This window comes from Bubalus kerabau, chromosome 11, assembly GCF_029407905.1.
Source record: "Bubalus kerabau isolate K-KA32 ecotype Philippines breed swamp buffalo chromosome 11, PCC_UOA_SB_1v2, whole genome shotgun sequence".
Classification (NCBI taxonomy): Eukaryota; Metazoa; Chordata; class Mammalia; order Artiodactyla; family Bovidae; genus Bubalus; species Bubalus kerabau.
Window position 1 is genome coordinate 7,773,578 of NC_073634.1, and position 19,965 is coordinate 7,793,542.

Here is a 19,965-nt window from a genome sequence, read left to right on the forward strand (position 1 = left end):
TCCATGGGGTCACAAAGAGGAGGACATGACTGAGTGACTGAACAACAACAGCGTTTCATCAGGGACGGCAGAGCGGAAATGGAGGAGGGCATTTCAGAAGGCAGCAGCCACAGCTAAGTCTGGAGGACAGGGGAGGCCTGCGGGGTGATGTAGACCATGGAGGAGGGCTCAGTCCAGGGGCGAAGGCCCCTAGGGGTGGCCTGGTTGTCTGAGCTTCTTCCTTGGCCCCCTGATTAGCATTCTAGAAACTGCAGGGAGCCTTCTTTCCCAAAGAACTGCAGCCTAGAGTCAATGAAAGGATGAAGTTAGATTTCCCCTCACTGGTGGCCTGATTCTCGTGTGAACTGCTGCCTATCACCACCTATTCCAAACAAATGTCCTTTCAACTCTTCCCCATCTGCCTTCATAACCAGAGCTCTTATTCCATAGTTGGAAATGAATGGTTTATGTCGAAAATGTTTCCTAACACTGACACATATTCAGAATTAGTTATAATTAGTGTGGATATATACTTTATGGTTTAAACCAGGATAATTTGCTTTTTTAAAAAAAAAATTGGTAAAATACAGATAAAAATAAAATTCACCATCCTAGTCATTTTAAAATGTACAGTTTAGTGGCAGTAAGTATATTTGTATTGCCTTGCTAACATCACCACCATCCATCTACTAAACTCTTTTCATCTTACAAAACGGAACCTCCATTCCTTTTAAACACTAACTCCCCATCTCCCACGCATGCAGCCCCTGGCAACCCTCATTCTGCTTTCTGGATTTGACCACTCTAGATACTTCATACGAGTAGAATGACACAGTTTTTATTTTTTTGGAACTTGTGCCACTGAGCATAGTGTCCTCAAAGTACATAATATCCTCAAGGGACATGTTAGAATTTCTTATTCTTTTTTTGAAACTTTTTGGCCCCACCATGCAGTATGTGGGATCCTTAGATCCTTGACCAGGGATTGAACCCATACCCCCTGCATTGGAAGCAAGGAGTCTTAACCACTGGACCACCAGGGAAGCCCAGAATTTCCTTCTTTTTAAAGGCTGATTAATATCCCATTGTGTTATGCAGAGACCGCATCCTGTTCGTCCATTCATCCATCTATGGATATCTGAGTTGGATATAGCAGTTGGACATATCTGATCTGGATATATCATAGAAGATATCTAAGGATATCTTCTACAGCTTGGCTATCATGGATAATGCTGCTATGAACATGGGTCTACAAATACCTCTTGGAGATCCTGCTTTTGATTCTTTGGGATACATATCCAAACGTGGAATTGCTGGATTATCTTTTTTCATTTTTTGAGGAGTTGTCTTTTTTTTTTTCTGTACTATTCTACACTCCCACCAACAGTGTACACGTGTTCCAATTTCTCCACATCCTCGACAACACTTGCTGTTTTGTTTTTTTCATAGCAGAGTAGTGGTAACTCATTGTGGTTTAAACTGGGACACTTTCACCAGTGAGGGAAACACAGCTCTTCATTACCCTGGGGTGCGTGGTGACTGCAGATATTCAGCCTGGGGAATGACACAGGAACTGCTGCTCCGGTAACCTCAGATCTGGGGGCAAGGAAGCCAGGGTGCAGCACTCTGCGGAAGAGCACATGCCAGTCTTCAGGGGGGCCCTGTTCCTCCCTGTCGTCTATCTGCTGGCATTCCCAACTTGCATAGGTAGAGGAAAAGTTTGCAGATTACTGCCAGGTAACCAAGGTGGTGACAATTTTGGAAGCTCAAAAAGGCTCTGTAGAGACAGGATTTTAAATAAGGTGGTGCCCCCGAACACTGTTATTGATTGCATAGTAAACACAAAGAAAATTTAGGCTTGTCGAAACACTCTGGTTAGAACAGTGGGCATTTGGACCTGGCTGGGCTGATAATAAAAGGCAATGAAGTTAACTGCTATGCTATACTCAGACAGCTAGTTAGCTGTGTGCTTCAAATAATCCACATCTCTTAACTAGATTTATGTATATCCCTGGTCATTTCACTTTGCTGCTGCTGCTGCTAAGTCACTTCAATCATGTCCGACTCTATGCGACCCCATAGATGGCAGCCCTCCAGGCTCAACTGTCCCTGGGATTCTCCAGGCAAGAACACTGGAGTGGGTTGCCACTTCCTTCTCCAATGGATGAAAGGGAAAAGTGAAAGTGAAGTCGCTCAGTCGTGCCCGACTCTTTGCGACCCCATGGACTGCAGCCCGCCAGGCTCCTCTGTCCATGGGATTTTCCAGGCAAGAGTACTGGAGTGGGTGGCCCTTGCCTTCTCCATAGATTAGGGTATTTTACATGATAATTTTTGTTTGTGACAAGTCTCCATTTATGTGTAAAGATTTATTATGTAGGCCCATATTGATTATGAGTAAAGCTTTAGAGATCCTAATAAAATATAGATGCATCGAACAGAGAACAAATCAGTGGTTACAAGAGGGGGCAGGGAAGGTGGAATGTAGGGGCAGGCAGAATTTATAAAAAGGGTTATTGTGGGATTATATGAAATCATGTGCGTAAAGCTTTTGAAAACTGTAAAGTACTACAGAATTGAAAAAAACTTTCAATAAAAATTAAAATAATAAGGCAGATACTAATGCAATTACTGAGAAATTAAACAGATGAGTCAGTTCTTAATGTTGATAAGACTCTTTGCTTTAACAACAACAACAAAAAATATAGATCCACAGATTGTTATCTGATGTAAAGAACTAACTCATTGGAAAAGACCCTGATGCTGGAAAAATTTGAGGGCAGGAGGAGAAGGGGACGACAGAGGATGAGATGGTTGGATGGCATCACTGACTCAATGGACATGAGTTTGAGCAAGCTCTGGAAGTTGGTGATGGACAGGGAACCTGGCGTGCTGCAGTCCATGGGGTCTCAGAGTCAGACACAACTGAGCAACTGAACTGAACTGATAGATTGCTACAGGAAACCACCTCATGGGAAAGCTGGATTTATTGAACATAGAAATGGCTCAGGATTAGGTGGCAACATGGTGATCTTGGTGATCCAGGATATTCATGGGAAGAGAGATTATATCAGAGATTTACAAAGACTGTGTTCTTTATCCTGAGTATCTAATATTCCAGGTTTCCCATGTCTAGTCTACTAAGTGCCTCAAGTAAAGAAATAAAATCAGCAATCATACAATTTTAATTTTTCCTAAGGAGATGCGAGAGACGTGGGTTCAATCCCTGGGCTAGGAAGATCCCCTGGAGGGGGAAATGGCAACCCATTCCAGTATTCTTGCCTGAGAATTCCATGGACAGAAGCCTCGAGGGCTGTAGTCCACAGGGTCGCAGAGAGTTGGACATGACTGAGCGACTGAGCATGCACCCACAATTTACATATTATTTTAGAACTTTAACCAAATCTACACAAACTAAAACATTTTCAAGGCTTTACAGTGGATAGTATTCAGATTCTATTCCAAGTACAGAAAAGGAGGAAACTACTATGAAGGTATTTTCAGCCGACACCATCCTATTAAGAGACGGTTCTATGAGGAAAGATTATAGGTGTGATACAGCCAATGGTACTTAGCGATATCACAGCTACGTCCTAACCACTGGGCTGCCAGGGAAATCCCCCCAACAGTATTTTAGTAACAGGTTATAACTATTACTATAATAGCTTGATGCCTTTAGTAACTGGGACCACTTAAACTTTTCCAGAAAAACAACTGGATATCAATAGCATCTCTATATTGGCTTTGGATATATTAAGTTTATGATATACATTTAAAATCGTTGTATTTGATGCCGTGTTTGCTGTAAACACGGCATCAAATATAACTTTACAGTGGTTTTCTGTCTCTATTTCAGGTGATGGACAGGGAAGCCTGGCGTGCTACAGTCCATGGGGGCGCAAAGAGTCAGACACGACTAAGCGACTGAACTGAACTGATTCAACAAAAAAGGAGAAAAAGTTGGCATAATGGTAAATAAAGTATTTTTGAATTAAAATTGCCACTTCAGTGATTGCTTTTGTATTAGAATATTTACCGCCATTTCCCTTATGCAACTTATTTCATTAATTACTTTTGGAGAAAAGTAGCCACCATGCCTAGGTTGGGATGTAAACGGTTAAGGATGAAGGAGGGAATGGGGGTGTTTTGACTTTATCCTTTATTCCTCATCAAGAGTAAGAGCTTTTCAAGTTGCTTTTTCTTTTTTTGCAGCAACTGTGTTACTAAAAAGTGGGCCATTTGTAATCAGCCTTTTTTAACAGAGCTCTCTGGCAAAAATAATCTCTCAAAGCCTGACAACAAGGCCTTGAGATGGATAGAAAGAGCATTACTATCTCCACTTCACAGAGGAGAAATTAAGCCCCTGTTAGTCTGACATCCCTTCTGATGTCCAGGGAGACCCATGTGGTCTCCACTTCCCAGGAACTTCATTTCACTTGGTTGAGGCAAGGAACTTGGGATGACAGATGACCAGTGCCCAGAGGAACAGTATATGGTCAGAGAACACAAGAGATTCAGCAGCTCATTACCAGTGACAGGGCCACACAGGAGGCGAGTCGAGGGTGCCGTGGGGGCAGGTGGCGAAGGCAGCAGGGCAGGGCATTGCAGCTGTGACCGGGAGCATGGAGAGCAGGAGCTGGGCACGTCTGCGGGAGGGGCGGAGAGAAGAAGCCCTGCTCCAGGCAGAGGGAGCAGCAGGCGTCTCGGGGCAGGGGGTGAAGACTCCTGAGCCCCGACTCTCGAAATGAGTCTGAAGGGGGCCCAAGGACTCTTGATAGTTGAGCTCCTGCTGTGACATCTCTGTTTTTTCTTTTCCATTACAGTTTACTATGAGATACTGAATATGTGCTATACAGTAGGACCTTGTTGTTAATTTATTTTATAAACAGTACATTGTGTCCGTGAATTCCAAACTCCTGATTTATCCCCGCCCCTGCCCCGCAACTTTCTTCTTCATTAATCACAACTTTGGTCTCTATGTCTGTGAGTCTGTTTCTGTTTTGTATATACATTCATTTGTATCATATTTTAGATTCCATATATATGTGATATCCTGGTATGTCTTTCTCTCTTCACTTACGTCATTTAATACGATCATCTCTAGATCCCTCTCTGTTGCTGCAAATGGTATGATGTCATTCTTTTTTACTGCTGTGCTGGTTTAGTTGCTAAGTCATGTCCGACTCTTGTGACCCCATGGACTGCAGCCCGCCAGGCTCCTCTGTCCATGGGGATTATCTGGGCAAGAATACTGGACTGGGTTGCCATTTCCTTCTCCAGGGGATCTTCCTGACTAAGGAATCAAACCCGGGTCTTCTGCATTGCAGGCAGATTCTTTACTGACTAAACTATGAGGGAAGCCCCTTTTATCACTGAGTAGTATTCTATTACATATATGTTCCACATCTTCTTTATCCACTCATATGTCGATGGATATTTAGGTTGTTTCCATGTCTTGCCTTCTGTAAATGGTGCTGCTATGCACATTGAGGTGAACGTATCTTTTGAATTAAGAGTTTTCTCCAGATATACGCCCAAGAGAGGGATTGCAGGATTATATGGTAGCTCTCAGTTTTTGAGGAACCTCCATACTGTATTCCGTAGTGGCTTTCCACCAATTTACATTCCCACCAACAGTGCAGGAGGAAGGTTCCCTTTTCTCCATGCCCTTTCCAGCATTTACTGTTTGCAGACTTTTTGATGATGGCCTTTCTGACCAGCGTGATACATCACTGTAGTTTCAACTTGCATTTATCTAATAATTAGCGATGTTGGGCATCTTTTCATGTATCCGTTGGCCACCTGTATTTCTTCCTTGGAGAAATACCTATTTAGATCTTCTGCCCATTTAATACCTATTTAGATCTTTCGCCCATCAACAATGGTTTTTAGTTTTTTGGTTATTTAGTTGTATGAAGTGTCTGTATGTTTTGGAAATTAAGTCCTTGTTGGCATGACATTCCTTCCGATACCCAGAGAGATCTGTGTGGTCTCAACCACCCAGAGCCTTCACCTCACTTGACTGAGGTAAGGAACGAACTCAGGATGGATGACTGGTGAGCAAGGGAACAATATGAGGGCAGGTTCACATTTTAAAGACTCACGCGAGGGCGCAGAGTTGCTGTCAGGATGTGAGCAGAATTTGGCCTGTATTTTGAAATGTTAGTGAATAGCTAATATTTCTCCAGCCAGGTGGAAGGGAAAAAAATCTTCAAGAAATATAAGCCTTAGGCAATCATGCTGGCTTGGCTCTCCTTTACTCATCATATAACTCCGTCAAAGCACGACCGCAGCGCTTTTCAAGTTTTCCATCATCTTCTATTTTAAGTGCAGAACACAGCAGGAGGCCTGAAATCCCTAGAAGTGCTTGCCTGGAGAAAACAGAAGTGGACTGAGGTCTGTCCTACCACTGAGTGCACTGAGGTCTGTCAAGCCCCCAGCGGGATCCTTCGTGGGCGTGTGTGCATTCCCATTTTACGTTCAAACGTGGAGTGGGCAGAGACGAAGCGTGACTAAACGTGCCTCTGCTCTGACACGCGGGCAGAGGGAAGGGCAGCCTGTGGTCCTGCGCGAGGCACTCAGGCCTGTGCCAGGACTGTGAGGCCAGGGGATTTGTCCTTTTGGGGATTCTGTAGGCAAAGCAGGGATGAGGCCCTTTGCCACCAATGAGGTCTGCCAGGCCCTCCCCGCCCTAGGCTATGCTGCCTTCCCAAAACTTGGGCTCCACCCAACTTGGGCACCTGACTCCACCCTCCAGTCCTCAGTTTCCCCATGTGGAAAGTGGGGACAGTGATACCTACCCCAGGGGACAGTCGGGGGGATGAAATGGGGTGACAATATCAGGTCCCAGCAGAGGACTTGGTGCCTCAAGGCTCCCAGAGGCCTGGGGGTAGCCTGAAGACCACGAGCCTTTCTCATTCAGCATTCTGCTCATCCTCCAACAACAGCAAAGGCCCACCTGGCTGTCCTTTCAGAATTCCACTGAATAGCTCAGTGGCTGGGCAATAACACAAAGAAAACAGGGCCTCCTGCACGTAGTCCTGCCCAATTCTCTGTGTCTGTGCAGCATGCATGGCTGAAAGGGCCTCTACACATCCTATCTGCCTTCCCTCCCCTGGACCAGGATTCGCCTGGCTGCACAGGGGTCTGTTGTCGTTCAGTTGCTCGGTCGTGTCCAACTCTTTGCGACCCCATGGACTGCAGCACGCCAGGCTTCCCTGTCCTTCACCATCTCCCGGAGCTTGCTCAAACTCATGTCCATTGAGTCAGTGATGCCATCCAACCATCTCATCCTGTCACCCCTTTCTCCTCCTGCCCTTAATCTTTTTCAGCATCAGGGTCTTTTCCAATGAGTTGGCTCTTCACATCAGGTGGCCAAAGTATTGGAGCTTCAGCTTCAGCATCAGTCCTTCCAATGAATATTTAGGGTTGATTTTCTTTAGGATGAACAGGGATTATATCTTCATTTTAAGAAGAGGAACTGTGGCCTAAAGAGGCTTGCTGGCTCCCTGATGGTGAACAGGGCAAATGGGGCCACTGTGAGGCCAACTGGGGCCTCTGGACTTCAAGTCTGGGCTAGGCTTCTCGAGTCTCCGTCCAGTTAGCAGCAGGGAGCCAGCAAGCTGGTGGACCTGGTCTGCGAGAATGAAAAAAGGGCCACAGCCTTTCCCTTCCCAAGTAGTTGGTTTGGTATCAACATTTAACCCAACTGACCTGTACTTAATGAATGAGCATGGACATTTCAAATGCTGCCTTGCCAGGATGGGAGGAGCAGTGAATATACGGCAGCATGAAAAGGGAAACTCAAGGCCAGAGAGAGCTCCAGGGAGGGGAGAGGAAAGGCTCAGGAACCCACTCAGTTTGGCAGCAGGTTAGATGGTTGTCCTCGAATAACAGGGATGCAGATGGCCAGGCTCTGATGCCAGCTGAGGAGAGCAGAGGTGGGCACCATATTCTGCTGGCCAACAGGAGGACCCAGGATGACCGCTGGCCTGCCAGCACCTGGCCTGGGAGGCAGCATGGGAAAGGTCAGCCTGCTCCCCTCCAGGGGGGCACGTTAACCTTTCAACACCAGCAGGGGAGCTCATGGGGCCCCAGGCACAGTCAGCAGAGCCAGCAGGCCAGCCTGCCAATGCTGGCCCAAGGCTGCCTTTGGAAGACGTTGGAGGCAGGAGTCAGAGGAGGCGAGTGGCAGAGAGGGGCCGAGAGTGGTGGAGGGACAGGCCCGGTGCCCAGAGTTAGCAGCTGGCTGGGCAGCTTGCTCCAGCTGGCTCAGCATCCTAGGAGTGAACAGTGAACCGCCTGGGTGGGGCTGCCTGGCTGTGGGTGGGGGCAGCAGGGAGAGGAGGGGGTGGGAGGTGCTGGCCTGAAAGGCTCTGGGAGCAGAGAATGAAGGCTCCAGGCCTTTGGCTAGTTTTCTCCACTAAAAGGAGATTAAAAGCAAAACAAAAAAACAATTGTGGTGTCACAATTTAAATAAGCTTTCATCAAAAGAAGCTAAGCAGTTTGGTTTTAAATAAAACAAAACCCCACTAATCTACTAGTTTTAAAACTACCCACCCACCGCAAATGTTTCTCCAGCTGGACTCCCACTTATTACGGGCACAGACACAAGTGAAGGAGTTATAAAGACACGGTGGCCTCAGGGCACTAAGAAATATACATGGGAGATTTTGCTGGTGGTCCAGTGGCTAAGGGGTTTCCCAGGTGGCACTACTGGTAAAGAATCTGCCTGCCAATGCAGGAGACGTGGGTTCGATCCTTGGATTAGGAAGAGCCTCTGGAGGAGGGCATGGCAACCCACTCCAGTATTCTTGCCTGGGAAATCCTATGGACAGAGGAACCTGGCGGGCTACACTCTTTGGGGTCGCAAAGAGTCAGACATGGCTGAGCACGCACAAGCAAGAGCAGTGATTTAAGAATCCGCCTGCCACTTCAGGGAGCTCGATCCCTGGCCCGGGAGGATTCCACGTGCCTTGGGGCAACTGAGCCCATGTGCCATAACTGCTGACCGCGGGAGCCTAGAGCCTGAAGGCTCCCAACTACTGAGCTGGTGCGCTGCGGCCACTGTGCCCTGTGCGCCCAGAGCCTGTGCGCAAGAGAGGCCAGGGTGGTGAGAAGCCTGCTCACTGCAACTAGAGAGAGCCCACGTGCAGCAGTGTAAGAGCCCGTGCGCCACAGTGAAGACCTAGCACAGCCATAAATAATAAATACACAAACTAAATTTTTCTAAAAGTTCTCTTAAAAAACTTCCTGTTACCAGAGGCCCCTCTGGATGCATCCTCCTGGCTCAGACCTCAGGCGGTGGGTCCGCAGGAACCCGCAGGCACCCCCCCAAGTCACTAAACCATCTTAATGAGTAATTAGTGGTTTCAAACAGCTTGTTATTTATTTACTCGAAAGACCATTAACAGTTTCTTTCAGGCTGCTCTGTTTTGTGGCGTAAAATACATGTTTGGGGCCTTTAAAAATATGCCTTATTTACCTGGTAGGACTCATTGTCTTCTCTGGAGCTATTACGTTTTATGGTGGAAATTAGTACTGGGGGGCTTTTTAAAAGCTGGTTTTCAGACTCGATAGCCTGCGTTTGCTGATGACACTGCTGCAGACAGCGGCGCTGACAGTCACCGAGGGCAGTCAGGGACGCTGAGACGGCGGCTGAGCAGAAGCAGCAAGGCGAGTGCGTCCACGTCGGTGAGTGTCCATGGGCACCACTGACCCCGTGGGAGAAGAGGCCCCACAAAGAGGCTCAGTGAGCGTTTTCTGTCTTTCCATGGCCCCCAAACAGATCTCTACCGGGATCCCCCAGGTTACCTGAGAGTCACTGCTTTTGAAATAAGGACGATTTACTTTAAAAATAATAAGATGAACCAAATTCTTTAGAAATCGACTGGAAAAGGTGTCAGGAAATGACCCAGGGTGACTTTTCGAGGTGAGTGAAGTAGGATATTGACATAGGAGAGACAGGTGGCAGGCTCCTCGAGGACCAGGGTGAACTCACCCAGCACCCAGGGACCCACAGTTTGGCTTTTTTTTTTTTTTAAAATGGGAGAATAGGCTAGACTAGAACCTATTACAAAGTTGGGAGGAAATAAGCAATAGTAAGGGATAGTTCTTGGGCTTTGTTGATATTTATTTTTCTATACTGTCAAGGTAAAAACATGCTCCATGCTATGATTTGTTCATGGTTCCATAAATTAAATCCACTCTGTCATATTTTCCTGTCTTCTTGTTTAAGCTTCTTGGCAGGACTTAGAGAATATCTTGTGGTACTTTGATTAGTGGGCTTTCTTAGTGATGCAATAGGGTAATTACTATCATATGAATAGACTAACAAAGCATTTTTTCTATTTATCACCTCATTTAATCTGACCATAAACCTAACAAGGAGGGTATAATTACCATCCTGTTTATGCAACTGAGAAAGTTCAGACTCAGATGAATAAATACTTTTCCCAAATTCCAGCCCAAGTTCAAAGATTCAAAATCCGATGCTTGCTTCATGATGTCTTACAAAAGAAGAGAGGAGATTAGGGAAAGCCGGGCCAGATATATGGTGTTTTTCCTCCTCCTTATCATGGGAGCAGAGATGTGTAGCATAATTTGAACTCACGGCCTTTCATGTTTGAAAGGCATTAAGTTATTATTGAGCAGCCATTCTTTTTTTCTCTAAATAACTTTATTTCTTTATATTTACTTTTGGCTGTGCTGGGCCTTTGTTGCTGCGAGGGCGTTTCTCTAGTTGTGGCAAGTAGGGGCTACTCTCTAGGTGCTGTGCACAGGCTTTGCATTGCAGTGGCCTCTCTTGTGGAGTACAAGCTCTAGCTCTCTTTATAAGTTGGTGGGGTGGGAGGATGTTACTGAAGCTGCTAAGAGCATCAGCTGTAGCATCAGCTGCAGTCAGATAGGCCACACTGTGGCTTTTCAGCGTCTAGATTGTGAGTCAGTGACATGTCTCTGGAAACCCAGGTTCCCTACGATTTCTGAGAGGATATGTGGAAAATGAAACGAAATAAAAATTCATCTCTTTAGGCCCTAATGTTGAATTCCTCCTTCTTGGCTGAGTGGGCTATCGTGAGGAATAACGACAAGTGATGCATGTGAAATGCTTGGTGTTGTACTTACACGTGAGTGCTGTGCTAACAAGGCCCAGGACCATACAAGCACACGCCCACATTTAATACACGCAGTAGGTCTGCATGTGTCTAAGTTTCCTCTGAAAGTGAAAGTGTTAGTCACTCAGCCGTGTCCAATTCTTTGCGAACCCATGGACTGCAGCCTGGCAGACTCCTCTGTTGATGGAATTCTCCAGGCTAGAATGCTAGAGTGGTAGCCATTCCCTTCTCCAGGGGATCTTCCTGACCCAGGAATCGAACCCAGGACTCCTGCACTGTGGGTGGGTTGTGTACTGTCCGAGCCACCAAGTTTCCTCCACCACCCTGTAAACTCCCAGAGAGTGGGATACCTGGGTTTTTTTGTGTCTTGCGTAGAGACTGGCTCGACCCCTTACTCACTGTGCGGTCTCTATCCTGCAAATGTGCACTGAATGAAGGAAGGAAAACAGAAACACGAATAACTGGTAGAGATCATATGGGAGGGCATTGTAAGGTGTGCCCATAGTGGGAAGCCTGGCAATGAGGAGAGGGGAGGAAGGGACAGGGAGCAGCCACAGATCATGTCTAGGTATTAGCAGACTGTGGCATCCTACAGTTCTCTCTGGTTACTGATTTCTAATTTAACTCCACTCTAATTGAATTGCACTGGATGGTTTCAATTTTTTGAAGGTTTTTTTTTTTTTTTTTTTTTTACTTTCTTCCTACTTTTGGATTGTTTAAAAAAAAATCATTCAATTTCCCTGTCCCGTGTGGCAGTTAATAGTGCATCTCAATTCTATAACATCTTTTAGGCGTGGACTCCCAGTAATAAGCCCCTGACTGTTAAGCTCTGCATCCTGTGGTGCTCTGCTGCCATGGTGAACAGGCATCATTTCAGCAAGCTATTTTCTATTTTAAGCCCAAAGATGCCATTTGTTGTTGTCATTCAGTCGCTAAGTCATGTCTGACTCTTTGCAACCCCATGGACTGTAGCATTCCAGTCCTTCACTGTCTCCTGGAGTTTGCTCAGATTCATGTCCATTGAGTCGGTGATGCTATCTAACCATCTGCATATCAGACACCTTCCGACCTGGGGGCCTCATCTTCCAGTGTTGCCTTTTCATACTGTCCATGGGGTTCTCCAGCTAAGAATACTGGAGTAGCTTGCTATTTCCTTCTCCAGTGGACCACGTTTTGTCAGAACTCTTCACTATGACCCATCCATCTTGGGTAGCCCTGCACAGCATAGCTCATGGTTTCACTGAGTTATGCAACATCCTTTGCCACAACAACGCTGTGATCCATGAAAGGGGAAGAGTTGCCATTGCTTAACCACAAAACATGGGACCTAATTCATTCATTCATTTGTTCATTGTTTTCTTCATTCATCAAATGACTTCTGTGTCTCCTAATTGCCAGGAACTGTGCTAGGTGCTAGGGATAAAAAAAATAGCCAGGCCAGAAATGTAAGGATTATTATAATTATTAGTAGAGACAAAGGATCTACTAATGCTACTATCTACTAAACAAAGTGCAGATAGAGTAAGCTATTAACATTTGTTAGACTATAAAACATGGGAGGAACCACCAGCCTCTGACCCCATCCAAGCCTGCCTGCTTCCTTGCTGCGTGATGGGGATGACAGAATTCTACTCCACACGAATCAGAGAACCTGGAGTGCAGCCTCAGCTCTACCACTTGCTGTCTTGTGACCTTGGGTGACTCCATCGCCTGTCTCAGGTTCAGTTTTCTTATCTGTAAAATGGGTCCCTTCTATCTCACGGGGTTGTTGTGGGATCATAAAATTAGACAGTCAATGAGATAGGGTTTCTAAACTCTAGAGCTCTTTAAAGACGTTTTGCATGGTATACCAAAGTGACTTTATCATAAGAAGCTGTTGTGTTGGAGAGACTAGGGACCACTGTGGGACTCGAGGCGAGGCTGATACTTCCCCTCCTGCTACTTTGTCATTTTACAAGTTGGAAATCTGAAACTTTCTCACAAGCCTCTCCTGCTCCCTGTTCGGACCCTTTGAGAAGAGCCCAATTGTCACCAGTGCCTGGCAACTGTAACTTTCTTCTCCAGATTTCAGGGTCGGTGTGTGAAATGAGACCCGGAAAGTCACTCTGCGGTGCTGGTGGCCACGCCCAGTACACGCCCCTCGGCTTGACGGAGGTCGGCCCACTTGGCGACGGGTCAGGAAGGTGAGGCCGAATGCAAAGTGCACCCCCTCCCGCCCCGGCTGCCAGAACCTGCCCTCCCCTGTCCAGTGGCACCGTGTCCAGCCTCGCTTCCAGATGTGATCACACTCAAACGGAGGTGAGCCTTCATTCTAGATGAGTCCTCACTTAATTTCACTATATTCTCCCTAATGGGAAGAGGAGAGTCGATGGGTGAGATTTATTTGAGGAAGGGCAAGATTGAGGCGAACAGGTGCACGAGGCTAATGGGGGCTTTCTCTTCACAAAGTCAGCACCTCTGGACTCTGGACCGTGAAGCGCCGAGCGCAGGTGACAGGCTGCTTCTCCCCACGGCCCTCAGGCACCAGCCAGGGCCGCTGTGCACACAAGGTACTTCAATGGAGCCTCGTGGCATCAGTGAATAAATCAACGGCAGTTGTTTAGATTCCAGTATAAATGGATCTTGGACCTGAGATACTGCCAGATGGGCAGACCAGGTTACAGTCTGGTGATGCGTCGCCAAGGCTGTAAAAACGGAGCCATTTCTAGTGTCTGCAGGCTGACATTTCAGAAGATGATTACATGCACAGTTTAACCATACGGCCATTCATGTCCTCCTAGCCCCACGGCCTTAACAACTGCTTTCATGTTGGCTTTCTTGCTTGTTCCTTTTTTTTTTCTTCCCAAAGTTAAGCACAATCTTTCCCCTGCCCCTCCCCAGCTTCTCATCTTTCTAGCTGAATGTGATTTATTCATATGAAATTATGCTTCATTTTTATAAAACCCAAGTTACTGCAAAAGAAGCTGGAGGTTTCACAGAAAATATTAATTCCTGATCTACGGCTATAAAGCATCCTGGCTCGCTCTGCAGAGGTTCTGTTGCTCCGAGACGGATGGAAGCGGTCCAAGGGGATGATTAACTTCTCAGCCCTGCCAGCTGCCTAGTACCCATCTTGCCCTGGATTTCCAGATTGACCCCCAGCTTCTCTGCCAACGTGCAATTGCTCAGCTTGATAAATCACATGAATCCTTTTTCTGATCACAGTTAGCTACTATTCACTAGTTAGGAAGGGAAGCTAATGGTATTCAGAGGCACTCTCCATACTGCACACACACCCTGTTTTCTCCTGATAGCATTCTTCATATTCTCCACATTACCGGTGACGCGGCACCTAAGACGTGCCTTTAGAAATGATCCACTGGCCAATTAATCCCAATTCTTCTCTGCCTCTCTCTGCCCCACCCAGCACAATGGTCTGTAGGAAGAAGAGATCCTCGAGAGACACATTATAAGTGGGTAAGTAAGAAGGGGCGTGTCTCTTTGCAAAGGGTGGTTTTCTTGTCATTGACTGGCTTATCTTGTTGAGAACTTTGCCACCTCTTCCTGATCTTTGCTTTTCTGTTATTTGGGGGCTGTAGCTAGCCAGCTGCCTCTCAACAGCATAAAACTGACAGATGAAAAATTCTGTAGCCATCAGGAGAAAAGAACAAAACCTACCCACCCCATCTTCACTCACCCTTCCCATACTGCAGGTGGCATGGATGAATTGGGCCAAAGCCTGTCTGGGCTTGGAGTACTTGGGGTATTTTTGTTGAGCCATAAATTAAGCCCATCACTCAGGCAAAACCAAAGAAGGCAACAGGTTTTTCTTGGATGTTTTTTAAAATTTAGTAATGACAATATCACAGTTTTTTTTTGTTTTTTTTTTTTTAATATATTTTTGGCCTCACAGTGTGTCATGTAGGTTCCTGGTTCCCTGACCAGGGATCAAACCTGCTCCCTGTTGCTCTGGAACTTCAGAGTCCTAACCACTGGACCACCAGGGGAGCCCTGCCAATATCAGAGATTTAATTGATCAATGTTGTATATTGATTGGCTTTCCCAGTGACTCTGCAGTAAAGAATCCACCTGCAATGCAGAAACTGCAGCAAAAACAGGTCTGATCCCTGGGTTAGGAAGATTCCCTGGAGGAGGGTATGACAATCCACTCAAGTATTCTTGCCTGGAGAATTCCATGGACAGAGGATCCTGGTGGGCTACAGTCCATAGGGTTGCAAAAAGTCAGACATGACTGAAGTGACTTAGCATGCATGCACGTGTATTGATTACAGAGAACTCACTGAACTTTAAAGCATTACGGTCTCAACTGTCAGATGTTGGGTTTCTGCTAAAATGTTCCTGGAAACCAGGAAGCTGAAACAATGAAAAGACAGACAAGACCGACCTTCAGAAAACATCCGGATGTCCTCCACACTCTGACATTCCATGTAGATGAGATTTCTACCTGACCTTAGAAAGGAAAGAGCAAAGCCTATCCTGTGAAGGGAGACTTTCTTACGGGGAAGCAGAGGACAACTGGCTTCCTTCAGTGTAGACTCACCCCCCTCCAACAACCCACAGCAGGTAAATCACATTCCATCATCAGGCTGTTCATCTTGAGGCAAAACGACTCTGGTCCTGGATCAGATGTCCTGTGCTCACCAGGTAAAGGGGATGGACATGGGATCACAAAGGGCAAGCGAGCCAGACCCTCAGTGTCACGTGGTGATGGGACACAAACCAGCACGGGCTTTCTGCGCAGCCCCCCAGTCCCAGCATGCAGGGGGCAGCCGTGAGGGCCCCAAAGCGCTTCTTCTAGAGCAGAAACACGAGTGCCTAATCACCATGGAATTTTACATCAAGAGGTGATAACAGGCTGAAAAAATAAAAAGTTTAGGAACCCAGAATAGTTTGTGTGAATGGATGTAGAAATGATTACCACCAGGCCGTAGGGAATCTGAGGTATGGGGTTCGACCTCTACTTTGGGAAGGTCACAGCCTGGGGCTGTGGGGGGATTTTTACTCAATTCCATTCCCACCCTGAGGCAGTTCCTGCAACAAAAGAATTCTAGGCAAGTCATACAGTGGTTGGACCCAGAGTCACATTTCTCATTTTCTAGAAAAGGCTAGTTTACTCCACAGAATACGTAACATGACAGAAAATGACATCTGTCATGTGATAAGCTAGCATTCTCTAATTTAAGAACCTGGAAAACATGAGTCCAGTTAATTCAGTAGGCGTTACAAGTCCTTATTTTGAAGAAGGGTGTTTTAACTGTATCTCCCAACAATTACAGATATTTCTCACTTACGGAAATACTCGTGTGGCCCTGAATTAACAGAAAACATAGAACAGGAGGTGAAGGCAACTCATTGCTTCGAAAGGCACCGGGTTCCTCGCACTTTGAGCAGGAAAACTGCTAGATTTAGAGGGAGATGCTCAGTTACATTTGAAGACAGAGAAATTCGTAAGAAGAGCAGTGACTATGGGAACCTCTGTTTCCAGGCAATGGACTTTTTCCCTTACAGTTTTGCACTTAGTGGTTATATAACAACAAGGGCTAAGATGCTAACTTACGAGTCAATTATTGGGCTTCAGGAGAAGTTTTTGAGAAGATCAGAAGATGTCAAAGGTAATAGTGCTGCTCATCATGAAAGTCCATGCCCATCTTCTACCCAGGACAGAGTCACGTGTCTTTGGGGGAGAAGCCTTAGAATATATCAGTCCTAGTTTCTGATGACTTGTCTTTGTATCCACAATCATGTCTTCAAAAGGAGTGCATATTTTTAAAAAATAGTTCTTGATTCATTCTACCAAAGGCCATAAAGAGATTTTGTGTCTCTTTAGTCGTTTTATTGAAATGTAATTGATATACTGTAAAGTTCACCCATTTAAAGCATGCAATTTAGTTGTTTTTATTATATTTACTGGGTTGTGAAATCATCACCACAATCTAATTCTACATAATTTTTATCATCCCCCAAAGAAACCTTGTTACCACTGGCAATGGCATAACATTGTAAACTGTGGGCTTTCTCTTACTTCTCAATGTGTTTTGTTGAAGGAATCACTTAAGAAGAAGAGTCAAAGGGAAAAAAGAAACACGTCGAGAAAAGGAATTAATGTGTCAGATTTTAAATGTGTTTTGATCCAGTCCCTCTCCTCCTCCTACCAACAGACTCAGAGGTGGTACGGTTACCAGCTTTTGCAAAAGTCACAGAAGCAACCCCAGAAGATGACGTGGCAGCCACTCTCAGAGCACACAGGCTTGTGTGGCTGTCATGGGGAAGGCTTTTCAACTGAAATCACAACACTGCAGCTCAGCCCGCCACCACTGAGAAAATGCTTTTCATCTATATGCATGGATAATTCGCCTAAGTGACAGATTTTTCCTTGGAGAGGCACTGAACTGAGCTGGTTTACACAGGCAATTACTGCTCATTCCACAGAAAAAAAGAACTGGGAAGGAAAGGAGTGGGGGTGATGGTAGCTAGCCAATGCCAAGGTGTCTGCTAGCCTGCTGAGTGGGACGTCTCCTCCAGGTCTTTCTTACTTTGTAAGAACATCACTTGTGGAAAGAAAGAAAACAAGCCTTCGTCTTTACCACCTGTTAGTTCTTTAAAACACACACACACACACACACACACACATACCCCTTGGCGAATGAGAAATAAAAAACCAACCCAAACCGATAAATGGTCAAGTCTACTCTAGGAAGTAACTTATTATACAACCCCACTCAACTATCTTTATACAGCCTTAGAGGCAAAGCAAGATGTGAAATACAGCTTGAGTATGTTTACTGATTAGGTTTCCATATCTCATTCAATAACACAAGTCAGAAAAGAGAAGCCAGAGTGAGGAGGAAAAAGTCAGGCACACAGGACTGGGAACTGGGTTCCGTGCATAAAGTATTTCGAGAGAGAATCTCATCAGAAGACAGACAGCTCTAGGGGAAGTGTCTGATGAGAACACCCCAGAATAAATGAAGTACCTATTGTTGAAAAATGAGCTCCAATCTCAACCAATCCCAAAGTTCAGAATTTACTGCACCATTCAGGACTTTCTTTCCAAGTTTCTTGTCTCCTGTTTCATCGCACAACGAGGGATTCTCCATCCTTTCCATGAAATACAACATGGAGATTTTTGCAGTAATAAACTCCACACATGCATGACAAATCGGAGCATGCAAAATGTTTAACATCCCAGTTCACAGATACTTTAGGGACAAAATCCGATTATGAATTATATGCCACAATAAATAGGGCTCAATGTTTCATAAAGCAATTTATAGTTCATAAAAATGACAAAATGTACCTGTCAGACAGAGCATGGAGGGCCGTTCTCTGGGCTGCCTGCTGGAAGAAAGGGTAGAGATGTTTGTTTAATATTCTGGCTTTTAAATTATGTGCTCAATGAATACTTTTAAAAAAAAAACCCTGTGTCACCCACATTTTTTGCCAGGTGGACAAATATGAAACTACTAGTAACAGAGTAGAGAATCCTTTTGTATTATTAGGAATATTAGAAAATGAACATTTCTGAAGTTAACTGAAGCCCCTACCTGGGCACACCTGCCACCAGGGGGCGAGCTTGAGGAGGTTGGACACGGCACCAGTCAGACCTATTTCATTTTTACTTCCTGAAATCATTTTTTAACACTATTTTATTCTAGTTTCCTGTAAGAAAAGGATCTGTTTTGGTTCCTTTGCAGTTACATTCCCAACGAAGGTATAATTTTACTCCCAGTTTTCAGATTTATTGATAAAGTCATCACAACTGGATATTGGAACATTGACTGGCTTTGAGATGATATTAGGTGATTATTGATATGTTTTAGACACAGTTAACATAATTTCACACGCTAGTAAAGTAATGCTAAAAATTCTCCAAGCCAGGCTTCAGCAATATGTGAACCGTGAACTTCCAGATGTTCAAGCTGGTTTTAGAAAAGGCAGAGGAACCAGAGATCAAATTGCCAACATCTGCTGGATCATCGAAAAAACAAGAAAGTTCCAGAAAAACATCTATTTCTGCTGTATTGACTATGCCAAAGCCTTTGACTGTGTGGATCACATTAAACTGTGGAAAATTCTGAAAGAGATAGGAATACCAGACCACCTGATCTGCCTCTTGAGAAACCTATATGCAGGTCAGGAAGTAACAGTTAGAACTGGACATGGAACAACAGACTGGTTCCAAATAGGAAAAGGAGTATGTCAAGGCTGTATATTGTCACCCTGCTTATTTAACTTCTATGCAGAGTACATCATGAGAAACGCTGGACTGGAAGAAGCACAAGCTGGAATCAAGATTGCCGGGAGAAATATCAATAACCTCAGATATGCAGATGATACCACCCTTATGGCAGAAAGTGAAGAGGAACTAATGAGCCTCTTGATGAAGGTGAAAGAGGACAGTGAAAAAGTTGGCTTAAAGCTCAACAATCATAAAACTAAGATCATGGCATCTGGTCCCATCACTTCATGGCAGATAGATGGGGAAACAGTGAAAACAGTGTCAAACTTTATTTTGGGGAGCTCCAAAATGCAGATGGTGATTGCAGCCATGAAATTAAAAGACACTTACTCCTTGGAAAGAAAGTTATGACCAACCTAGACAGCATATTGAAAAGCAGAGACATTACTTTGCCAACAAAGGTCTGTCTAGTCAAGGCTATGGTTTTTCCAGTGGTCATGTATGGATGTGAGAGTTGGACTGTGAAGAAAGTTGAGCGCAGAAGAATTGATGCTTTTGAAGTGTGGTGTTGGAGAAGACTCTTGAGAGTCCCTTGGACTGCAAGGAGATCCAACCAGTCCATTCTAAAGGAGATCAGTCCTGGGTGTTCTTTGGAAGGAATGATGCTAAAGCTGAAACTCCAGTACTTTGGCCACC

The 19,965-nt window shown here is 45.3% G+C and overlaps 1 protein-coding gene across 1 annotated transcript in view; it reads right to left on the bottom strand.

Moving 5' to 3' along the window:
• The window catches only part of AFF3 (ALF transcription elongation factor 3), a 582,468-nt gene that overhangs the window by 78,357 nt on the left and 484,146 nt on the right, over positions 1-19,965 (bottom strand). The window contains exon 11 of the mRNA XM_055539447.1: positions 18,388-18,428. Within this exon, the coding sequence (XP_055395422.1) occupies positions 18,388-18,428 (41 nt within the window). The remainder of the gene's footprint in view (positions 1-18,387; positions 18,429-19,965) is intronic.